At 43.3% G+C, this 21396-nt stretch overlaps 1 protein-coding gene across 1 annotated transcript in view; it reads right to left on the bottom strand.

The window, feature by feature from the left end:
* The window catches only part of RYR3 (ryanodine receptor 3), a 663207-nt gene that overhangs the window by 379928 nt on the left and 261883 nt on the right, over positions 1-21396 (bottom strand). The window contains 2 exon segments of the mRNA XM_075065483.1: positions 772-988; positions 18811-19003. Of these exon segments, the coding sequence (XP_074921584.1) occupies positions 772-988; positions 18811-19003 (410 nt within the window).

Raw genomic sequence — 21396 nt, forward strand, 5'->3', positions numbered from 1 at the left:
CATCAGGGATCTACACCATCCTGACAATGATCATATGCCAGCCAATGCCCTCTGCTATGTACATCGGCCAAACTGGACAGTCACTACGGAAAAGATAAATGGACACAAATCAGATATCAGGAATGGCAATATACAAAAACCTGTAGGGAGCACTTCAACCTCCCTGCCCACTATAGCAGACCTTAAGGTGGCATCCTGCAGCAAAAAAATTCAGGACCAGACTTCAAAGAGAAGCTGCTGAGCTTCAGTTCATCTGCAAATTTGACACATCTGCTCTGACTAACAAAGACTGTGAATGGCTTGCAGTTACAGAACAGTTTCTCCTCCCTTGTTTTCACACCTCTACTGCTAGACAGGGCCATCCTCCCTGATTGAACTAACCTCGTTATCTCTAGCTTGCTTGCGTAGCATATATAGAGCTACCCCTGGAAATTTCCACCTCCTGCATCTGACGAAGTGGGTATTCACCCACAAAAGCTCACACTCCAAAACGTCTGTTAGTCTATAAGGTGCCACAGGATTCTCTGCTGCTTTTACAGATCCAGACTAACACGGCTACCCCTCTGATACTTGACAGTAATGTCCAACTTTCCTAAAATACTTCAACTATAACAACTGACACCAAGATTATTTAACATATCATTAAATACTGTATTGCACAAACAGTATATTGCTAAGAGAGGATACATGCTGGCCTAAATTTTTTACTGCTCATTTTAAGATTCTGGGTAAGATTAATTTTACACTTCCATTATTGTAAAGTAGACATACCTGAGTGGTGTCTATCGGACAAGGGATGAAGGAAGCTTGGGAGAGGAATTGTGTTGTACCCAGCAAATCCCTAACTCCATCAGAATCTCTCTTATACTCTTTTACTGGTTCCAATTTCATCTTCTCTTTTGGAAGCAAAGCTTCATAGCATGGAGCATACCCAGTGGGAGGCAGAAACTTAAACTCTCCATGACGTCCACCCAGTAGGAAACGAACCCTATGCAATTTTGAATGAAAAAGTGCAACATTTAAATAAGAGCCTATATTAACACAGCAAATGGGTCAATTGGAGACAAACTTCAATTTTGGTATCTTTTAAAAAATAGAAATCTATAAAGATTTTGATATACTACTTAAGTATAAGAAATCCCTAAGAATTTATTAAACACTAATGTTAGTTGATACTATATATAGTAAAAAGATAAGTCTACAAACTAATTAAAATATTTATGCTATGGTAAATGCAAAACTTGACTATTTAACTTAAATCTCTATTCCCAAATATATCTGTGTCATTCTTTAAATAAATATCTACATTTTGAGTGGAATTTTTAAAAGCAGGTAAGTGATTTAGAAGCACAATTCCAACCTTCAATAGGACTTGTGCTCCAAAGTCACTTAAGAACTTTTGAAAATCCCACGCTAAATTTTCAACCTAAGCTTTCCTTTTATCTATGATGAACTGAGTAATCACAATAACCTTGTGCAACAACTAAACCAACAAAATTACTTCACCGCAAATACCATCATTGTAGGTTTGAGTCATGATCCTCACTGAAGTCTCTATTAACATAAATTGTTCTCCAGTTCACCTCAGCCATATATTTTTAATGTAAATTTAAGAGTATGGTAATAAATGAAATAAAGGTAGTAAAAGAAAAGCTACCAATGTACATGGTGTGAACTGACCCCACATCAATAAGGACTAAAGGCAATAACCATCTACTGGCTGCTTGATTGAGTGACCGGCATGACATCAGTTAGTGTCTGCAGTTAATTTCATGGTGAACAGGTGTCCACACCATCAAAATACTATAAAAACTGATACTAATTGGCCCATTTGTTTGCAGTGCAAGAAAGAGGCTCGGGGCTGAACAATAGGTATAGAGAATGAACTACATATGCTGTATAACAACTGAAGATTAGTAGCAGGGCAATGTGAGCAAGACCATAATAATGTTGCTGATTTGTCTATACCTCTTTTGGAGATAAACAAAAAAGTGTTCTATCTACAGGATGACCAGCCCAGTACCTTTCATGGATATTAAAATTCCTTTTAAAAAAAACCAAAACAATGAACACCTGATTCCCAACTAAGATGAAATATCAAAATAAACCTAAGAAACATTTTCTTAGCTGGAAGATCCGTTTCAGCCAAATACATACATGCTCTGTTTCTGAAACCATATAATTCATTGAAATTAGATGTGCGAGTGTGTGTGTGGGGATGGTATAGCGAGGCGGTGGGATATCCCACAGCCCCACGGAGGAACAAGCCTCCCCCAGCACCAACGTGGTCAGAGCCAGTGTGTCCTATGCCAGCCCCCTAGAGACCATGGCACAGGACAGGAAGTAGAAAAGCCACGCTGCAAAGCTCAGTTGAAAGCCAGCCGCCGGAGAGGCCAGATGCCTGTGGCCTAGCTCTGGGTTGGGAAACGCTGGAGGGCCACGGCCAACCTGAGGACTGGCCAGGCCAGCCGCGCCTACCCCTTGCTAGCTTCCCCAAGGAGGAGCCGCGCCTATCCCTCGCCAGCTACCCTGAGGAGAAGCCGCGCCTATCCCTCACCAGCTACCCCGAGGAGCAGCCGAGCCTACCCTTCACTAGTTACCCAGAGGAACCGATGGTGCTGGAAACCACCAAGGACACCAGCCAAACCCAGATACCTTACGAGGGGAAGTCCGGAAGTAGCCCGGGGGCAGCCGACCCCGGCCTGGCCGCAGCAGGACCAGAACCAATGTCAGTGTGTTGGCGTCACGATCTCCACTGACGTAGCAGCAAGACTTCTGCCACTGCTAGGGCCCCAGGCTGGGATGCAATGGAGCAGGTGGGCCTGCATCCCCCCTGCCACCCCACTCACGGGTGGAAGTCTCCCCTCACACCAGATGCTCAAAAGTCTGAGCTCCTGACTGTGTGTTTGCTGCCCCGCCCTGACCTAGGGCCAGGGCTCATATTGAACTATTGGTTCAGCCCGTGCTTACTCTATCAGGGGAGAGCAAATTATGGCCCATGGGCCAGATCCAGACTATCAGGGCTTTGGATCCTGCCCGTGGGATTGCCAGCCCCATGGTGTAGCAGGACTAAGGCAGGCTCACTGCCTGCCCTGGCCCCGCACCACTCCTGGAAGCAACTGGCACCACATCCCTACAGCCCCAGAAGGGGGCGGGGAGGCAACAGGGCTCTATGTGTTGCCCTCGCCTGCAGGTACCGCCCCTGAAGCTCCTATTGGCTGCAGTTCCCTGTTCCCGGCCAATGGGAGCTGTGGGGGGCAGCGCCTTCAGGCGAGGGCAGCGCACAGAGCCCTCTGCTCACCCCCACCCCCAGGGGCCGCAGGAACATGGTGCCAGCCACTTCCAGGAGTGGCACAGGGCCAGGGCAGACAGGCAGGCAGGGAGCCTGCCTTAGCCTTGCTATGTGCCGCTCAAAGTAAGTGGCACCGAGCTGGATCCCGCACCCAGAACCCGTCCTGCACCCTGCACCCCAACCCCCTGCTCTGAGCCCCCTGTTGCACCCCAACCTCCTGCCCTGAGCCCCCTCCCACACTCTGCACTCCTTCCTACACCCTAACCCCCTGTCCTGAGCCCCCCACTCCCTGCCCTGAGTCCCCTCCAGCACTCTGCATCCTCTCCTGCACCCTGCCCTGAGCCCCCTGCTACATCCTGCACCCCTCTTGCATCCCAACCCCCTGCGCGGAGCTGCCTCCCGCACCCAATCCCCTGCCCTGAGCCCCCTCCTGCACCCTGCACTCCTGCCTGCATCCCAACCCCATGCCCCAGCCCTGCATTAATGGCCCTGCATGCAATTTCCTCACCCAGATGTGGCCCTCAGGCCAAAAAGTTTGCCCACCCCTGTACTAGATTAATAATAAAGCCTTCCTAATGGTTTCATTCATGCTTATGTCTATGAACAATGAAAATCTGGATAACAAATCTTACTGTTAACACTACCTCTTAATTTTGTTCATACCATAAAACCATAAATTCAATGAAACCATCACCCTTTTTAAAATGTAGCTGATTATTTTATCACTAATCAAAAACATTGCCGATATAGTAACTGAAGCAATGTATACAAAGGCTACAAATATAAAGTATTTCTTTATGGGTGGAGTTGTCTACAAAACTCATGCTATTTAGTGCAAGGCGATTACATTCATCACAGATAAATATTTATCTCAGCAACAATCTCTGACAAACTGATCACTATAAGCTGTAAATAATTAGGTTAATAAGTAACCAGAACCAAGGTTAGTTGACAATAAAAGAAAACAAACTGCAACACTGCCACCAATGAATTTTGGAATATTGTGACTATTATAGACATTTAAGTATTAGTTTAAAAAAGTTTTGCAATATAGCTAAGATGGTACAGAATTTAACTGTAATTAGAAAGAGATGTAATCGCATTAAAAGGCACTAGTTATAATACAAATCATAAGCACTACAAGAGTAATATATAAGAACTAGTCAATGTTTTTCATAAATCAAAGCTATTATTCTAAACTCACAGTTTTACCATATAAAATACAATGCAGACTCATCAATCTAAGTTTAACACCTTATTTTCACTTTTATATAGGAATTTTCATATTGGTGAAAAGACAAAAGAGAATGAATATGAAACGGCAATTTGCTGTACTCAGCTCATGAGGCTCAAATCAACTCCCAGTGAAGTCTGTGGGATTTGGAGCAGACCCTTATTGTAGACATATCTATTTATCTAAGAGCTTTCCTACTTGTACTTCAGCTTCTTTTGCTTTATCATGCAGTATCATCACATGTTTGCAGTTAAAGCATCACAATCTTTTGTCACAGAACTATTATTTTGCAAATTCAGTATTATGACTTCACTGAAGGATCACACAAGAGGAAAAAATGGACAGTCAAATTTATTTTAATCTATAGAGATAACTGGTAATTAGGAAAAGAGGAAGGAAAAGTACTATCTATTATTTTAGGCAAATAATCCAATGACTAACAAATAAAGGCAGCTGCAGTGAGTAATTTGTATATTAGTATCAGTGCTACTGGATGACTATTCTAAGTATAAACACTGTCAAGATTCTCAGACGTTTTATATGGGTCATCTTTTGTAATGGCATGTGGGGCAGAGAGAAAGAAAGAATATTTTAAGGAAGTAAATGTTGTCAATTCAGAAGGACTCCAAAAGGGAACAAAATGGATTGACTAAAAGTTCCAAAACTATGATTATTGCTACTATTTGCACAATGGCAGGGATTTTACAGACACATAAAAGGATACAATACCTGCCCTAAAGATGTAATAACCTAGGAAGCTCACTGGTGATATGTGACAACAGATGCACAGATAAAGATTTTGTGGAAAATGTTGAAATTTTCTGATGAGAAAAAATATCCCCCTCTCCTCCTAGTTTCTGGTTTTCAAAACTTAAGGTTTTTCAGTCATGGGGTTCTTCCCCTTCTCTTTTTTTGCTCTTTCCCCCATTTATTCTTTTCTCCCCATGTTGTCATTGAAAAAAGGAAGTAAAGAAAGTGAAAGGGTAGAAAAAACCTACTGAAAAACAAAAATATTTCAGATTTTCAGGGTTTTTTTAAATAGAAAAAGTTAGAAAACTAGAACAAGCAAAACGTCTATAAAAAACTTGTGTTTCACAAAAGGACATTTTTTTGTTACACAAGGTTTGGATGACAAAAATTTAACCAACTCTAATAAAATGCTGGGAGCTGTAGAACCACAGGCATACTAAAACCCTCCAGTGTTAGCTAAAACTAGCACTTTCACTTTTCATAGATTCATACAGTTTAAAACTAGTCAGGACCATTAGATTATCTAGTCAGACCTATTAAGGTACTTATATATTTTCATCAAGTCACCTCTCAATCTTATTTTTAAGACTCAAAACAGATTGAGTTCTTTAAGTCTCTCACTGCAAGTCATTTTCTCTATTCTCTGAATAACTTTTGTGGCTCTTTTCTGTACCATCTACAATTTAGCATCCTTTTAAAACTGAGGACACCATAACTGGATGCGGTATTATTATTTATTTGTATTACTGTTGCAACTAAGAATCCTAGTCATCAGAGGCGGATTTGGTTTTAGTGGGGACCCTGGGCCAGAGCAAGTGTGGCCCCTCCCCATCCCTTCCACCTGAAGTCATCTCCCCGACACGCTCTGCTTGCCCAATCCTCCATCCGGGAAGCGGGGTTGGGGCACAGGGGCTTGCCCTGCTCTTATTATTAATGATCTGGATGATGGGATGGATTGCACCCTCAGCAAGTTCGCAGATGACACTAGGCTAAGGGGAGAGGTAGATATGCTGGAGGGTAGGGATAGGGTCCAGAGTGACCAACACAAAAAATCTGATGAGGTTCAACAAGGACAAGTGCAGAGTCCTGCACTTAGGACGGAAGAATCCCATTCACCACTACAGGCTGGTAACTGACTAGCTAAGCAGCAGTTCTGCAGAAAAGGACCTGGGGATTACAGTGGATGAGAAGATGGATACAAGTCAGAAGTGTGCCCTTGTTGCCAAGAAGGCTAACGGCATATTGGGCTGCATTAGTAGGAGCATTGTCAGCAGATTGAGGGAAGTGATTACTCCCCTCTATTCGGCACTGCTGAGGCCATATCTGGAGTATTGTGTCCAGTTTTGCTCCCCACTTCCCCCCAAATAGCATGTGGACAAATTGGAGAGAAAGTCCAGTGGAGGGCAACAAAAATGATTACAGGGTAGGATGCGTGACTTATGAGGAGAGGCTGACGAAACTGGGCTTGTTTTGTCTGCAGAAGAGAAAGTGGGGGGGGGAGCAGCCTTCAACTACCTGAAGGGGGGTTCCAAAGATGATGGAGCTAGGCTGTTCTCAGCGGTGTCAGATGACAGAACAAGAAGCAATGGTCTCAAGTTGCAGTGGGAGAGGTCTAGGTTAGATATTAAGAAAAATTATTTCACTAGGAGGGTGGTGAAGCACTGGAATGGGTTACCCAGGGAGATGGTGGAATCTCCTTCCTTGGAGGTTTTTAAGGCCTGGCTTCACAAAGCCCTGGCTGGAATGATTTAGTTGGTGTTGGTCCTGCTTTGAGCAGGGAGTTGGACTAGCTGACCTCCTGAGGTCTCTTCCAACTCTAATCTTCTATGATTCTATGCTCTGCCCAACCAGTGCTCCATCCAGAGAGCGGGTTTAGGGCACTGGGGCCTTCCCCGCTCCACCCATCCGTCCAGTGCTCCTGCAGGGAAGTGGGGCAAGCCCTAGCACCCTGACCCCATTCCCCGGATAGAGCACCGGGTGGGCAGAGCGGGGCAATCCCCCGTGCCCCAACCCCACTGCCTGGATGGAGTGCCAGGTGGGTGGGTGAAGTCCCCACACCCTGACTCTGCTCCCTGGCAGGAGTGGTGGGCGAGCAGAGTGGGTCAGGGCATGGGGGTGCCCATTTTTCCAGGGTACCCCAATTGGCCAGGGCCCCTGGGCACAGGCCCCAGTGGCCAATCCGCCACTGCTGGTCATGGACCAAGACCCTACTGTGCTAGGCACATTTCATTATTAGTTTCATACCAGTGCCATATACACAGAGATAAAATCACCTTATTAGTCCCTTGTTTATATATCCAAGGGTCACATCTGCCCTTTTTCTCACACTTTTGCACTAGGAGCATGTGTTCAGTTGCTTATCCATTCTGACCCTCTAAATCCTGTAAGTATGGCCTATGTTCCTTGTTCTATATGTAAAAATTTACATTTAGCTGTGTTAAAACATATTTTGTTTGAATGGACTTAGATTACCACGTGATCTAGATTGCCCTAAATAACTGCTCTGTCCTCATCAGTATTTAGCACTCTGCCAATCTTTATATCTTCTGCAAATTTAATCAGCAGTAATTTTACATTTACTTCAAGATCATTGAAAAAAATGTTGAATTCCTGAAGAACCCCACTAGAAATACCTCCATTTGATGATGATTGTTCACTGACAACTACATTTTGAGTTTAGCCAGTTCTTAATCCATTTAGCTAATGTTTTACTGATGCTGTATATGCTTTACTGATATCACATAGTCCTAATTTTTAAATCATAATGTTGTGTTGTAGTAAATCAAACATCTTAGAAAAGTTTAAGTAAATTTTACCTATGATGTTACCTTTATCAACCAAACTTTTCTCTCTCTTTTACTTTTATCCTATGCATATGTGTGAATGGCTTTGTAATGAACTATGGATTATATTATATTATTTTATACCCAACACACTCCTAACCCTTTTCCATGATAGACCAATCTGGGCAAATTAGAAACAAAAGTGTGACAGGTGCCTGTTCCCATACAATTACAATGACAGAGAGTGAGGTAGATTCAGAAAGAAGAAAAAAGAACAAAAAAGATGCATGAAAAAAGTAATAAGCTGCAGCTGGAGACACAACAACAATGGAATGAGAACAGAGACTATCCAAAAACTTCCCCCCCATAAACCTAAAAATCATTCAAGAATTCACATCTACCAGGTTCCATCCTTTTTTTCTATATAGTGTTTTCACTTCTATGGCTTTCTTCTAATTTTGCTGTGCTTCTCTTGTCTTCTCTCTCTATTTTTTTTGTTCCTTTTCCTGCATTCCTATTCTCCTCTAGCTTTTTTACTGCTCTTTTCTTCTTTGTTTTTACTTTCACTCTGCTTCTGTTCATTTCAGCTTGCGTGCATCCCCTTTTCCTTCCTATCTGCTTTCACTGAACACATGAATGAGTGCAAGCATCAGAAAATTAGTTATATCTGATGCTGGTATTCCTTCCTTCCAGGTTCATTTACTGCACTACATTGTCAGCATTAAATCACCATCCTGCCTGTATTTAGCAGCCCTGTTGCAATTTTGAGGTTAAAGCCTGAAACTGTTTCTCACTCACAGAACTGATCTCTGTGTAGGAAAGGGGGTGAACATCTTTATGGGAAAATTTCCACTAGCACTTTGCTCTTGCTGAAGGGGAGACCACTGTCATCAACATGGCATGTTTCATAAGATCTTCCAACATATTTTCCTTAGTGTAGATATTCCCATTACATTTGCCTACCTCCATTCACTTTAAGTTAATGAAAAATAATTTATGAAGGGGTTTTTTTTATTTCTTGGTTTCTCAATTTCTGTTTTTAATTCATTGAGATAGCATAGATAAACAGAGAACAGGATTTCCAAGTCTGGCATAATATTACCTACTAATAGTATATTAGAAACAGATAAGCTTCTTGATTTGCAGTTTATTCAAAAGGTTAAGTAAATGTTTTAGCCAACAGAGAACATAGAACATTGACAAAAATCTTAGAATTGGACAAGTTGGACATATTTTTCTAAAACATATTGCTCAATATGCCAGATAGCTGCGATTACAGCTCTGTCCATTATACATGATTTTTCTAGGATGAATGATAACAATATGTCAAATAGCTAATATTATTCTGTGTTACAGAATAGGTCTGAGAAACAGATTGCCTTGAGGTATCAGGGCATACCACCTGTTCAGCTACTAAACGCACAAGGCACTTATCTCTAAACATGTTGACTCTTCATGTCAAAACATCTGGAGCCTCTAGTTTCTCAGATCCTCTGAACAGCTGTGATATATATAAATGTGTTAGAAAGCTAATTTTAATTTAGCCTCAGACTTCACTTCGGTCACTTCATGCTATCTTAAACAGAGATTAAATGAATCTGAATAAATTTAAAGAAACTGAGTTCTCAAGACAGTGGTGCTGGTTAAATCCCTTCCTTCATTATCTGAATTCCAACTGTTTTATGTTGTTATAGGAGGAGATAGTAGTGCTGCCCATAGTTCATGTCATTCACACTTGCCATTATAAGACTATTTTCATCTGTGTATAACTTGGACACACTATAACCATTCGGGCTGAAATTTTCCATGTCAGGTATCGGCCTCAGGCTGAATTTTGTGTGCGTTTCAGCCAAAATGGTTCAGCAGTTTCCACAAATGTTATCAGGGCAAAAGTAAATTTTCCTTTTTACCTGGGAATTTTCTTTAATACCCTCCATGTCCAACAGTCTGTACTGTGGGCATTCCCCCTCTCCCTGCTAGTTGGAGGCAGAGAACAGACTGGCAGTCAGCCTGGAGCCAGGATCACTCCTCAGTTGATAACCAAAAACGATAGCTTCCAAAACCGAAAAATACTAACTGAATATATTGCAATAAGGATTTGTCCACACCAACATTTAGCTGGGGAGTGAATCTACTGTGCACTAGTCTGCCGACGCTAATTGTCCTGTAGACCCTCCTAATGTGAACAGTTCCTTGGCGTGCTCTGATTACCCTGTTTGAAACAGGAATAGGTCAAAGTACACTCAGGAACTGTTAGGGCACATCAGCATGTCCACAAGGACAGTTAGATCTTAGCAGGCTAGCTTCAGATAGATTCATCCGCCAGCTTGCTGCGGACTAAATGGCCATGTAGCCAAACCCTTAGTCACCTAAGTTTAACATGTGAACCTTGTAACAGAGTCTTAGGAACAAACAAATATTCCTTTACACAAGCACGTATTTTCCATTCTCATCCGTGAAAACAGAGGGAAAAAACCTATAATTCTAAGAAAAAATAATTCTCCAGGTGGGCCAGACCATCTGAGGGTATTGGAAAGAAAATTCAAAGATAAGTAGCCTATACTGCAGGATGTGCAAAGCAGTACTCGTCCCCAGGGAAGGGGTTGAGGAGCGAGGATTCAAATAATGTACATGGGGACTGACTCCGGATAAATGCTGTGGCAGAATATTCTGAAGTACAAATATAAACAAACAACACAGGTTTGTAGGGACAAAATAGAAAGACCATGGCACAAAATGAGATCAAACTAGCTAGAGACATAAAGGTTAAGAAAACATTCTACAAATACGTTAGAAGCAAGAGGAAGAACAAGGACAGGGTAGGCCCATTACTCAGTGAGGGGAAGGGGGGAAATAACAGAAAATATGTTAATGGCAGAGGTACTTAATGACTTCTTTGTTTCGGTTTTCACCTAGAAAGTTGGTGGTGATTGGACATCTAACATAGTGAATGTCAGTGAAAATGAGGTAGGATCAAAGGCTAAAATAGGAAAAAAACAAGTTAAAAATTACTTAGAAATGTTAGATATCTTCAAGTCACCAGGCCCTGATGAAATTCATCCTAGAATACTCAAGGAGCTGACTGAGGAGATATCTGAGCCACTAGCGATTATCTTTGAAAAGTCATGGAAGACAGGAGAGAAAAGGGCAAATATAGTGCTCATCTATAAAAACGGAAATAAGGACAAGTCAGGAAATTACAGACCAGTCAGCTTAACTTCTGTGTCTGGAAAGATATTGGAGCAAATAATTTGCAAACATCTCTAATTTAATAAGATAAGTAACAGTCAGCACGGATTTGTCAAGAACAAATTGTGCCAAACCAACCTGAAAGCTTTCTTTGACAGGGTAACAAGTCTTGTGGATGAGGGGAGGAAGCAGTAGACATGGTATATCTTGACTTTAGTAAAGCTTTTGATACTGTCTCACATGATCTTCTCATAAACAAACTAGGGAAATGCAACCTAGATGGAGCTACTATAAGGTGAGTGCAAAACTTGTTGGAAAACTGTTCTCAGAGAGTAGTTATCGGTGGTTCACAGTCATGCTGGAAAGGTACAACTAATGGGGTCTTGCTGTCATCAGTTTTGGTTCTGGTTCTAGTTTGTGGATGATACCAGGCTGGGAGGAGTTGCAAGTGCTTGGAAGGATAGAATTAAAATTCAAAATGATCTGGACAAACTGGAGAAATGGTCTGAAGTAAACAGGATCAAATTCAATACGGACAAATGCAAAGTACTCCACTTAGGAAGAAACAATCAGCTGCACACATACAAAATGGGAAATGACTGCCTAGGAAGGAATACTGCGGAAAGAGATCTGGGGGTCATAGTGGACCACAAGCTAAATATGAGTCAACAGTGTAACGCTGTTGCAAAAGAAACGGACATCATTCTGGGATATATTAGCAGGAGTGTTGTAAGCAAGTAGTAATTCTCCCACTCTACTCTGTGCTGATTAGGCCTCAACTGGAGTACTGTGTACAGATCTGGGCATCCCATTTCAGGAAAGATGTGGACAAATTACAGAAAGTCCAGAGAAGCACAACAAAAATGATTAAAGGTCTAGAAAACATGACCTATGAAGGAAGATTGAAAAAAATTGGGATTGTTCAGTCTGGAGAAGAGAAGACTGAGGGGACATGATACCAGTTTTCAAGTACATAAAAGGTTGTTACAAGGAGGAGAGAGAAAAATTGTTCTTCTTAATCTCTGAGGATAGAACAAGAAGCAATGGGCTTAAATTGCAGCAAGGGAGGTTTAAGCTGGACATTAGGAAAAAATTCCTGACTGTCAGGGTGGTTAAGCGCTGGAATAAATTTCCTAGGAAGGTTGTGGAATCTCCATCATTCGAGATTTTTAAGAGCAGGTTAGACAAACACTTGTCAGGGATGGTCTGAATAATACTTAGTCCTGCTATGAGTGCAGGCGACTGGACTAGATGACCTCTTGAGGTCCCTGCCAGTCCGATGATTCTATGATTCTCCCCAAAGCTGAATCTGAAGAAGAAAGGAAATCCACTCTGTAGTGCTTTGTAAGTGTGTTCACTGATGTCCACGTTGCTTCCTTACAGATTGATATGAAGCGCAAGAGCTTTCTGTCCAAGAGGTTGCTGAACCCCTCAGGGAGTGGGCTATAACATTATGTGGTGAATTCACTCCAAATGCTCTATAGGTTTCAGCAACCACTGCTTTAATCTACCTTGTAGAGGATTTAGAGGCTTTCTTCCCTTTAACTGGAGAGTGATATAAAATGAAAAGAACTGTGTTCTTGAGATAGATTTAAGTACTTTTCTGACACCTAATTGATGACATTCAATCTCCTTGGGATGCTTAGATTAGGGGAAAAGAAATGTGGAAAATGTATTTATTTTTGGAATAAATGACAGGTCCAGACAAAGAATTTATCATTATGAAAAATACATAGATGAGGCTCCATAGAAAATGTTCCAACTTCCAATACCCTCCTAGCCAAGGTGACTGTTACTAAAAAAGAAACTTAGAGAGAGTAATTAGGCTGAAAAAAATGTAGTTGTTCAAATGGTTGTTTTGTTAAGGTTCCTAGCACCCAATTCACGCTCCAAGAAGGGAACCTATATATCACAAGAGGACTGAGTGAGACTGCTCTAAGAATCTTTTGATGTGGTAATAGTTACCTGTAATGTAACTGTTGTTCTTTGAGATGGGATGCAGACATGTATTCCATGTAGGTGTGTGAGTGCCCAGTGCACCAAAGCTGGAGAAGTTTGCCTCGGGTAGCACAAGGGTAGCACCTGCACCCTGTGGCCCTAGCCCCACCCCTGGCTATATAAAAGTGGTGCTGCTCCAACCACCCTTAGTTCCTTTGCACTCAACATCCAGAGCACAGTCTCTGATGCATAGTGGATGAAGTGGGTTGTGGAATTCACATTGTCATTACATTTCAAAGAACAAGTTACAGTAAAAGTAAGTAACCATTCTTTCCTCTTTGAATAGATGCAGCCGTGTATTTCATGTATGTGACTCACAAACAATATTTGCAGGAGGTGTGCTATTTAAGCAAGGACTGCAGGATTACCTTCCCAAAGTTCACATCTGATCTGGATGCAACAGTGATTTGTAATGTCTATAGAGGACCAAGTGGTAGCTCTGCAGATACCAGAATAGGAGCTTCACTTTAGAAATGCCACTGATGTTGCCTGGGCGCTCATGCATTGAGCTTGCAGCCTATGAGGAGGTACAGTCTGAGGTACTTTGTATGCTGTCATGATATAGGAAGGTATCCACTTGGAGATTGTCTGTGGTGAGACTACTTGCCCCTTCATTCGATCTGCATATGAAACAAACAGACAAGATGAAGAATGGAAAGATTTAGTTCTACCCAGGGAAAAAGCTAAACATTGCCTGATAGCTAATGTGTGAAGACACTGCTCATCTTGCGTTGAAGGTGACTTAGGGAAAAACTCTGGTAGACATAACTTGGTTCAAGAGAAACAACTTCATATAAAAAATTTAGGGTGTGGCCGCAGCGTTACAGTCTTTGGAAAATTGTGTGTAAGGAGGCTCTGCCATCCAAGCTTGCCACTCGCACACACTCCTTGCAGATGTGATCACAATAAGGAAAGCAGTTTTCTGACACAGAGGGAGAAAGAAGTTGACAGAGGCTTGAACAAGGTCCCATAAGAGCTGCTAAGACAGCAGTAAGGTCCCACAGCACTAAGGTCTTTTACCAGTGGATGGTTACAAGTGACTCATTTCAAGAACCTCACAAGCATGGAGTTAAAAAAACACTGATTTCTCATGGATGGGTGGATGAAATGCAGAAATTGCTCAACAAACCAAGTGCAATATCAGAAGACTGAAGGTGCATCAGGTACTCCAAGATGTCCTGAATTCAAGGCATCTCTACTGAGTGGCCCGGAGGCCCGTACAGCATACTGGTTAGGTGGTTCTCAGCCCCCTACTTGGTTGTGGGCCCTCAGTCTTTAAGGTAAGGTGGGTAGACAGGGGAACCTGGCCCATCCCGCTTCATCAGGTCCAAACCCTGGGCTACTTCCTACCAATCTGTTCTGTTAGGAGCACGACCACTCTAGTCCACTTAATTGGGTGGCCTGCTACCCACAGGGTCCTCTTGTGGGGGCTTGAACAGAACCTCGTCACAATCCCAGGCTGCTTCAAGCAGTCGGCTGTACGTTGGGGAGGCTAAAACCCACGAAGTCCCTAGGCTTTGCCCTTCAGTTTCCTTTAGTGCTGGACTCCTTCAGCGTCTCCTGTGGCTGAGGAGACAGTGCTTCTTCTCAGATGGCGGTCTTGGCAGACAGGTTAGTGATCCTTCCCCTCAGTTACAGAGGCGGATAGCTCCTGCCCCTTTGCCAGTCAGCCCCAAACTGAGCCAAGCTTTCTTTTTCTCCTCCCTCCAGAACTGGCATTAGCTAGAGGTATAACAGGTTGGGGCTAGCTCGGCCCAGAGGGTCTCTTTAATCTCTGGTGTGCTGGCCAGCTGTTACTTTGCTTCATCACAGCATCTTTGACTGAACTCCCTGGGCTAGCAACCACATTGAGAACCACTTCCATTTGGCCAAATAGGCCACTCTGGTGAAGGGCTTTCTACTATTAAGCAAGGTTTGCTGGACAGTCTCCAAACATCATTCCTCCTCATCGAACCATGAAGCATCCATGCCATGAGACACAGGGAGCTGAGCACTGGATGCAAAATTTCACCGAGATGCTGAGTCAGGAGGTTGGGATGAAGAGGAAGAGATCTAGGAGGCTGTCAGGGATTTTGGGGTCTCAATCTGGCAGCATGGAGCAGCCAATCCAGGATAGAAGCAGAGCAGAGAACTTCAGTTGCTGCGTGGGGTTTGAGGAGTGAAGACTGGGTGACTGGCTGGCTGGAAGAGCAGCAGTACCACAGAGAGCTCACTCCAGATGGGATTGAAGCTCAGGGAAGGCTGCTGAAGTCCAGGTGCTTGGCTGGCAAGAAGAGCAGCAGGACCAGTGGAAGGTCAGTGCAGGCAGGCTGAAGCCCAAGGAGACCGAACACAGAACCTGGCCAGGCCAGCGAGGGTTCCAAGGTGGGCCCCGCTAGTCTGGTTGAAGACTGAGCCCAGGGAGACCTGCTGAAACACCATCAGCTGCGGGTACCAAGATGGGCCCTGGCTAGGTGCTTGAAGAAGTAAGTGTCTCTGGCAGCAGCCTTAGAACTATGGCCCCATACCAGGGCCAAGATAAGAACTTGTACTGTATACCCTGGAGTGGGGGGGCAACGTATGTGGCTCGGACAGAGGACTGTGTCACTGAAGACCCGCCAAGAGAACTATCAGCTGGGGAGGGGAGGTACATGCAAGAGGCAGTTGCCACCTCAATATAAGAACTAAAACCAAAATCAGACTCACACCTGTCACAGAGCCCCTGGGCGATACTCCGGAACTGCTCCCCACAAAGCCAATCAGGACTTTGGGGAGCCTCCTCTCCCTTGGAGCAGACTGTCTTCAGTGCAAGAAACTCACACGGCTTCACCTTCCTGGGTCTGACCTTGGAGCATTCAGCATATGCCCCTCTGTGCGCTTCCCACAGTGAGTCTGCCCAGGTGGGGTCCTGGGAAGCCATAGGGTCCTGCATGCAGCCTCACTTTGCAGTCAGATGTGACTGTTAGCCAGTTAGTAAAACAGAGGTTTATTAGATGACAGGAACATGGTTTAAAACAGAGCTTGTAGGTTCAGAGAACAGGACCCCTTAGCTGGGTCCATTCTGGGGCTCAGCGAGCCAGACAACCCCATCTGCACTCACTTCCCATCCCCAGCCAGCTCCCAACTGAAACCCCCTCCAGCCCCTCCTTTCCGGCCTTTCCCAGGCCAGGAGGCCATCTGATCTCTTTGTTCACCTTTAGCCATCCCCTTGCAGTGGGGAAGCGCCCTGGCGATCTGTTGCCAGGAGACAGAGTGTCCGTCATTTATGCACACTGGAGACTTAAGAAATGCATAGGGGAAACTGAGGCACCCACACAGGATTCAGAGAAAACATTAAGAATAGTCACACTTTGTCACAACACCCAATCAACCAACCAAAGAGGGGGCCACCTGCGAGAGGGGGGTGCTGCCCCATGAAAGAGACTGATTGCAGGCATACTGGTGAGACAAAAGGAGGCACCAATGAGAGGTGGGTGCCAACCCCGTTACATTATGGTATCAGAAGTGGGATCTTCAGACTATTCTTGTCTAAAGGAGGCTAGGTTGGAATTAACTGTTTTATTGTGTGAGGCCAGAGGCAGAGGCTGAGACAGAAAGCAGTAAGACAACAGAGCCAGAGCCAATAGCCGAGGCAGAAAGCAGTAGAACAACAAAGCCAAAGGCAGAGGCTGAAGGGAACCAGAAAACAGGCAAGATTTTAAGTATTTATTGGGCAGAACCAGAGCCAGACCCTGAGGCCAAAGAGGGCCAGATCCAGAGGCAGAGGTAGCCCAAGAGCCAGAGGTTGAAGACAGCCAGAGGCAACCCAGAGTGCCCCTTGACTGTTGGGGGCAAGAACCACTGCTACAAGCCTGTCTGAAGGGGGAAGCAAGTGGCAGGGTGGACTAGGTCCAGAGGCCCACTGATGGAGGCCTCATGGCCCTACATCACCCTTCCCCAGAGTAAAGGAGAGAGAAATCCTCCAGACAGCGTAAAGTGGCTGCAGAGGTGCAGCCAATCAGAGGGGCTGATGGAGTATGCTCCTCCTGACTGTTCCCACAGAATGGGTCAATTCCATTGAATCAGCATTTTCCAGTGGAAAACTGTCCCTTCTGAACATTTTCAGCCAGCTCTTGTCCATCTACACTCTAAGCTGGGTAGAGAGTAATGTCGGTTCCAGAGGGAGAGTAAAACCCACTCCCACTCCTCATTTCTTTCCAGGCCCTCTGATTATTCTGTTTGGAGAGGCCTGGGAGTTCTCCCATTGACTAGATTTTCATAACATTTGTGAAATCAACTCCTTGGGAAAAGACCACATACAGCTGGTCCTCAGACTTCCTTTATCTCAGGAAAACCTAGCCACTTTTCCTAATTTCTAAATGGATGAATCATCTGTAGCCTGAGCTTTTCTTCTCTAATGTAAGCCCCACTGCTCTTCCTTCCTATTCTGGGTGGGATGTAGGTCACACAACTGTGGGACTCAATTCTTTCCAGGCCTACAGAGAGAGTCCCCTCTGCAAAAGTGGCCAAGCCCTCTGCACCTTCTTCTTTTCCTTCGCTGCTGGTTCCTTTCCTGATTATTACCTCTAGGCTTGATACTTCTTGCATGTGTTGCAGATCTGCAGGTCAAGCCATTAATCCCTTCTTATTTTAGCTCAGCATAGAGCTTTTACACACCATCGCATCCTCTCAGTGATTTCCTTACTTGCAGAATGATCCTGATCTCTGAAAGTCAGGTTTCATTCTTTCCTACTTGCAAATCAAAACAGAGACCCCCAGAGCTTCCTGTGCCTAACAAGTCAGCACAGGTGTAACTGATTGGAAATTTTAGATAATTCTGATGATCACTGAAAAGCCAGAATAGAACCCACCTTACCGTCTACAATGCTGTCTTTGTAATTTTAACAATACTAATATCAGTAACCTATTTTAGTCACTGAAGTAAACAGACTTAACAGTTTAATCAGCTCTCTTAAGATAGAGAGTACTATTTTTACCCAGTGATTTTTGAGAGTATAAATCACACTTGAAAAATATTTTTGGAACTGAGTTTAGGTGTGGTGAAAGGTACTAGACAGTTCTGAAGTTAAACGTCTTCATTTTTCAATAAAACACGTGGAGAATGGGCAGTAGAGTATATTAGGTTTCCCATAGTGCCTCACTATTGTTCTTCAAGTTCTCTAGTGTGTGAAGTGAGTTTAGTCTTCATGATAATTTATTTTTTACCTCTTTTTGAGATTGCCAACAAAAGGTTTCAGTTAATGCCAGTTGTGGTGCTGTGTTTCTGAAGTGGATACTTGTCCACTGATAATTGGACTGAGACCAAACTAACTTCCACTAAGTCGCCAAAAAGCCATCAAACAATAATGATTTCAGTCATTGTCAGCCCTGAGACAGATTCAAATCAATCATCAAGAGATCAAAAGTTCCATGTTCCAACTCCAAACCAAGTAGTCTCTAAACAAATGGATGTATTTTTTCCTCTGACTGGAAATAGTAGAGTATCGAAGCAATAAAATAAAAGAAATCATGTATGTTAAACAATTCTCAGCATGACAGCATAGCAAAAAGATCGAAATATTAACAGGAAGAGATCAAGCACTTACTTGACACCTGCAGAGAAGCTCACCACAGGAAAGAAAAGTCCATCGACATTGAAGTTCTCAAACATTCCCTGTACAGGTTGTCCATTAATGCGGAATGAAATACTGGGCACCCCTAAATCCAAGCAGCAGCTAACTACATCATCAGATGCCAACAAATGCTGATTGACAGATGCTACAGCTCGGGGTACTCGACCTGATGAGAAAGAAGTTAGGGGACAAAGGCTTTGAACAATTTCCTATATTTAAGGAGTTAGCAACAGAATAGCAACTATACTGACACAAACAAACATTTTGACAGTCTCACAAGCTATTTCAAATTTATTTTCATTCAAACATGAAGACATAACCTTGTCTTCATCTGCTTTGTGACTGTTTTTACTTAAGAGACAAACAATGAGCTACATTCTCCAGACTGATAAGTGGCAGAACAGTGCATGAACTGAGCAAATCACTTCAGACCTTTGAAGCTGTTAGCAAAAATAATATGCTCAGCTCAGGCAATGTGTGCTCATACCTGACCTAACACAAGAGCATTTGGCAGATAATTTTAATACCTACTGCCCAAGTACTTATGTCTTATTTCAGTTATTCATGAAATATCAGAGTTCCCAATGCATTATAATTAACTTCACTCATGGAAGGGATTAGATATTCATAGGGATAATGAGAGCATCCACAGTTAGAGGATTACATAAAATTAGAGGGGATATAAACTCTGATACTTCCGAGTAACCACAAAAAAAAGTTATTTATCTTCACAATAACTTATGTTCTTAAAGATGCGTTGCACACACATATACTCCATTTCAGGTGTGGGCACATCCACTGCACTTGAGTTGGAGATGTTAGCTGGAAGTAACTCTTGGGGAAGTGCATGTGCTCTGTGTATCTATGCCCTCAGCTAGAGGCACTAAAAGAGCAAAGTCACCTGACCCCCTCTCATTTCCTTTAAACTAGTATCTTGGTGATGTCAGACACCAAAGGTGGGTTCATGGAAAATATATGTGCACAACACATCTTGAAGAATAAAACATTACTGTACAGGTAAGATATCGTTTTTTTTCTCCTTCAGCGGTTTGTGCACATACATATTCTACTTCAGGTGATCCCGAGCAGTAATTCTTTAGGTAGTGGAAATTTGAAGTCTTCTTAAATAAAGACAGAAGGACAGATATTACAAAGTCAGCCACAGGTCTGTCAGCTGCGGTCATAGCATAATGTTTGGTGGCATAATGAATACCGCGTGGCAGCTCTATAAGTTTCCATGATTGGGATGTTAATTAAAAATGCCACAAGGTAGCCAGATCATAACAAGTCGTGGTGCCAAGAGTTATCAATTTCTGGGTCCTCTGCGCAGAAACTGCCTTACCTCTCACTCTGTTCTGTTTATGATATAAACAGTTTTGGAGATGATCACAGTACTATCAACATAGAAAGAGTCACATATCTAGTGTGTGAAGTGTCTTCAACCTTATGGTTTTGAGGCTTTGGAAAGAATTTCTGTAGATCAATCAACTGATTGAAATGTAATCCCAATACCACTTTTGTTAGGAAGTTAGGGTGAGGTCTTAAAGGAAATTTATGTTTATAAAAGACCATATATGGAGGTCCCGCCATCGAAGCCTTCAGTTCTCCCACTCTTCTAGCATATATTAGCACTAAAAAGAACATTGTCTTTGCAGACAGCTGAAAGAGAGAACAGGAGGCCAGTATCTTAAACAGTGGTCCTATGCATCTTATCAATACCAAGTTAAGATCCCAGGGAGGTGTTAACAAATAGGAGGATAAACCCCCAGGTAAACCTGTTAAAAATCTTCCAGCCTTGGGATGCAAAAAGAGCAAACATCCTTTATGAGAAGGTGCAATGTAAAGATGTCTGCCAAATGAACATTTATGGAGCTCACACAGAGGCCTGACTCCTTCAAATGCAATGCGTATTCCAAGATACTGTGAACCTGTGTTTTTGATGATGGAGCCAAGTGGTCCAGACAGAAAATCTCTTCCATATTGCAAGATAAGTTACTCTAGGGGAAAATTATCGGCTACTGATGAGAATATTTTGAACCTGTTGAGAGCAGCCCCTCTCCAATGGGTTTAGCCATTCAACATCCATGCTGTAAGGTGGAGACTAAGAGAGATAAGGTGGAGAACTTGGCAACAATTCAGTGGTAGTAGATTGTGTACAAGGGGTAAGGTCACTGTAGGCTGGATCAAGAGCGTCTGGAGGTCTGAGAACCAGAGCTGTCTTGGCCACACTGGGGCTAAAAGAATCATCCTTGCATATTTCCATTTCATCATTTTTTAAAATCCTCATTTTATTTTAAGATTTAACACAACAAAAAGGCAAACTGGTACATCTGAAGGACTAAAAATAATACATTTTTTCAGCGATACTAACTTGTGTGTCCTAAGTTGCCAAGAAAAGACGGTTACTCACCGTTGTAACTGTTGTTCTTCGAGATGTGTTGCTCATATCCATTCCAGTTAGGTGTGTGCGCGCCGCGTGCACGTTCGTCGGAAGATTTTTACCCTAGCAACACTCGGTGGGTCGGCAGGGCGCCCCCTGGAGTGGCGCCGCTATGGTGC

Source organism: Chelonoidis abingdonii, chromosome 4 (genome assembly GCF_003597395.2).
Source record: "Chelonoidis abingdonii isolate Lonesome George chromosome 4, CheloAbing_2.0, whole genome shotgun sequence".
In the NCBI taxonomy this organism is placed as follows: domain Eukaryota; kingdom Metazoa; phylum Chordata; order Testudines; family Testudinidae; genus Chelonoidis; species Chelonoidis abingdonii.